This window comes from Volvox carteri (assembly GCF_000143455.1).
Source record: "Volvox carteri f. nagariensis unplaced genomic scaffold VOLCAscaffold_38, whole genome shotgun sequence".
In the NCBI taxonomy this organism is placed as follows: Eukaryota; Viridiplantae; Chlorophyta; class Chlorophyceae; order Chlamydomonadales; family Volvocaceae; genus Volvox; species Volvox carteri.
In genome coordinates, this window is record NW_003307581.1 from 1180328 (window position 1) to 1184397 (window position 4070).

A 4070-nucleotide genomic window follows, 5' to 3' on the forward strand; every position below is an offset into this window, starting at 1 on the left:
CCCCCAGTTGCGACTTCGTTTATGTTAGGAGACCAACGGGCATAGATCCCGTCTAGTTGGAGCGCCAAACAAGCGCTGTTGCGTGCCGGCCGTCGTTTCCCGTGCGGCCTGACCCGGGGGCGGAGTGCATGAGACTAACCAGCCGTATGCACCCGCCCCCCGCGCTGTGCTTCGGCCCTGGGCCCCCGGCTTTTCAGCCCACAGTGTAATCAACGTCATACATACATACATACATACATACATACATACATACATACATACATACATACATACATGCATACATGCATACATACATACATGCATACATACATACATGCATACATACATACATACATACATACATGCATGCATGCATGCATGCATGCATGCACACCCGTGTGTGCACCACCCGAGTGCCGATTGACAGTCAGAGCCCATGGACAGCAATCCAGGCTAATCGTACACATGTACACACATACGCACATATATACTTACATATTCATTGTGTATGTGTTGTTGCAGAGTAGGAGGCTCCTGGGCCACTTGAACACATTGTCATTTCTACAATTCATCGCACCATACAGCACCATCCACCACTACCACCACACTGTACTACGCCATACAAACTGGAAGTCCAAGGCGGTTGATCCTGCCTTCAGGGACCCCTCCTCATCCAATCACCCGAGCATCCGTAGCAGAGACAGAGGGTTCAGCAATCGCCTCACCAATCCAGCGTGGTGCGAATCTCGGTCCAGGAACATGTGTATGACGGGTGCTGTCCCTCCTAGAGACGATACTCGTACAAGAAACACACACAGACACACACACACACACACACGGGTTTCATCCCGAGCCCACGGATGCACCTACCCATCCCCCGCACCCTAACCCCTCTTCTCCCCCACCCACCACACACACACACACACGCACCACACGACCTCCCCCTCCCCCCCGCCTCCCTCATCCAACCACCCAACTCACCTTCCACAAAATGCCGACATCCTCCTCGTGGATGCAAACCGCCTTGCGAATCACCACCGCCTCGCCCCTTTGCAGATGTGTGTGTGTATTGGAGGGAGCGGGGAGGGCAACGGGGGGGGGCAAAGACGAACCACGGGGGCAGTGGGGGAGAGTGAACAGAAGTCCAAGGTGGAGCTAGGCTGCGGAACTTATAGGGCTGGTGTCCTAGTCTAGTCTAGTCTAGTCTAGTCTAGTCTAGTCTAGTCTAGTCGCCATCGTCGCTGTTAAGGAGAGCTCATGGACAATGCCACACATCAAGTTTCATATCGCGGAGATGTGGTGATGTGCTGCATCGCTCCAATGCCCTGTTGTGCTTTGGATGGGGGGTTGTCCCCTTCGGGCTCCCCAAGGGGCTTGGGGTAGAGAGGTGTCAGGGTAGTGGTGGGCGAGGTTGAGGAGGTTCGCCCTCCCCTCCTCCTCACCCCCCACCCGGGGCCTCCCCCCGCCACTATCCCCCGGGGGGAACCCCACCCGCCCCTGGACGCCATCCACACGTCACTACCCAGGGCTGCCGACTTACCTGGCATTGTTGACCACCACATCGAGATACTGGATGTGGCCCAGGCAGTCGCAGCCCAGCTCCAAACTGCGGTTGGGCGGGAGGGGGGAAGGGGGGAAGGTGGAAAAGAGGGGCGTGGGGCAGAAGAAGCAACAAGCGGCGACTTGATTCAGCAACGGCAGGGGGGTGAAGCGGCATTCCGCTCCCCTCTAAGGCAAATAGAAACATACACTAAACATACACTAAATCTTAACTGAGTTTAAGCTAACACAATCGTGCACGTTGTTCCTGCACGTAGCCTACCTATTCTTGTACGACCCGTACAAACACACCTGTTGGCGCACAGTCCGAACCCGTAGTCTCCCACATCAAAAGCGCACTTGCGAATGTACGGATTACTGACGAGGATGTATTTCATCGCATATGGTGTGTGTGTGTGCGGGGCGGGGCGGGGGGGCAACCGGGGGGGGGGGCGGGGGGGTAAGGACCGAAGGGGCCACGACCGTGAAGAGAGAGCAATCAGAGAGATTGGGGGAAAAGCCCCCGGCCCGGGGGACTCCGCCAGGTGCGTACGACAACCTGCCGTACGACAGACAATCAAGCATACATACATTCTTGTACGATCACCGTCGTACGATCTGTCGCAATCAACCAGGTGTCATGACACCTCACCACCGTTCCTGATAAGCATGGATTAGGCAAAGACCACCACCGTATTCCAATCTAGACACCGGAGGCGGCACCTGGCGCGTACATCCCGGAGGGAACCTAAGAGCTCCTTTGGCTCTCCTTATATGTGGGGGGGGAGGGGGGGGTATTGAGGTCTGCTGTGTTTTTAGACACGCGCACGACACTAGCTTCTCGCACCCACTTGGGATCGCCGTACGGTACGGCCATCTCCACTAGCGACGCGCGGTGCAGCACCGGTCGAACCCGTCCGCCGTCCTGGTACGACACGCCGTGCAGTACGAGTCCCTCCCTGCCATTGAAGCCGATGCGCATGCGCCACTTCTGCCATGACAGCAGCGCGCCGTTGAGAGAGAAGCTGGGGCCCTGAGAAACATAACAACAAAACAAAGCAAATTAAAACACATACGCGAGCTTACACAGCTTATATCACCAGAAGGTTGCCATTCATGCTTTTGGCATCAACCGACCCAAACCTCTCCTCCAATCTTCATGATAAGGTATTAGAGGAAAACACGGATTTTGTACATGTGCACATGTGAGACTTCCTGAGGAGTTTTAAAAACCTGAAACACTTATTGTACGAGATCAATACTCACATGTGCGGCCGTTCGTTTTCATTCCTTCATGTTCTCCGAGGTCCGAGGCTCGCTCTGCCAGGTGCGCCGCGCATTGCGGAGCACAGCGGCTCACAAGGCCCCGACCACCTTCACCATTAATGATGCGCCAAGTTCGCCCATCTAAGGGATCAAGGCAGCCATGCACCACACGCTGTCCCTACCAACCCCCCTATTTCCCCCCAGCCCCCCCAGGCCCCCCTTAGCTCACTTGCGGCTGCAGCACGTGGAGCGGTTTGATATCGCGCCGCCAGGGCTGAGCCGCCGTGTCCATTAGGGACGGGTGGTAGTTGACGGACTGGAGGTTGACAGTTGACGGTTTGTCGTACATATCGATGTGAACCACCTGCACAGCACACGTTAGGATTGGGTTTTTATATTTCTCCTCCGCGTTGTCCGCAGGAGGAGCCGTGATGTGGCTCGTCGGGTTGAGTGGGGTTGCGGCGGGGTTGTGAATGTGAGCCGGGGTGTGGACTGCTGATGTGGGGGGAGGGGGGCCGAGGGGGGACGACGGACCACGTGAACGAGAGAAGCTGATGGATAGACTGATACTCCAGAAGTAAGAAAGCAATAAAAAGGGGGGAGAAGGGGAAGGGGAGGGGGAAAGGGGGAAAGGGGGAAAGGGGGAAAGGGGGAAAGGGGGAAAGGGGGAAAGGGGGCCAGAAGAGGGACGGAGGGCCATCAAGTGTCCTCAGACACTGACCCGGCCCTCCCAACTCCTCCCCAACGCCAACCACCTAACCACCTAAACCCGAACTCCGCTGCAACTGTTTAAACCGACAATAGTATCTGACATGGTTCAACATGCCGACCAACACACACACACACACATACACACACAAACGAAACATTTTTAACAGGTATTCAGGGAGATAAACACACCGCCAGGTGACAACGCTGCCCCCCCATCTCCCCCCCGGGGCTGCTACCTTTCCAAGGTTGAGATCCACGATGGGCACCAGGTCAATGGGGTGCGCGTACTCGTTGTCGTACTTGCCGGACAGTTTGAGGTACAGGAATCCCTAACGAGGGTCCGATGGAAGGAAAGAGGCGCAAGGGAAAGGGAAGGGGAGGGGAGGAGGGGTGAGGAGGGGTGGAGCGTAGAGAGAAGTGAGGGTGTGCTGCTGTATGTGTCTGCGTATACGTGCGTCCGTACGTATGTATGTATATGCGTGTGCGTACGTCCGTGATACATACGCTTACATACATACAGGCAGCGACACACACATACGATCACACACACACACACCACATACACATTAACGCGT

General features: G+C 55.9%; 1 protein-coding gene across 1 annotated transcript in view; it reads right to left on the reverse strand.

Annotated features, from left to right (window-relative positions):
- Window positions 1-4070, reverse strand: part of amx2 (copper amine oxidase) — a gene marked incomplete at both ends in the record, with an annotated part of 8515 nt that overhangs the window by 3838 nt on the left and 607 nt on the right. The window contains 6 exons of the mRNA XM_002953818.1: window positions 961-1027; window positions 1520-1585; window positions 1831-1896; window positions 2370-2551; window positions 3014-3148; window positions 3732-3824. Of these exons, the coding sequence (XP_002953864.1) occupies window positions 961-1027; window positions 1520-1585; window positions 1831-1896; window positions 2370-2551; window positions 3014-3148; window positions 3732-3824 (609 nt within the window). The remainder of the gene's footprint in view (window positions 1-960; window positions 1028-1519; window positions 1586-1830; window positions 1897-2369; window positions 2552-3013; window positions 3149-3731; window positions 3825-4070) is intronic.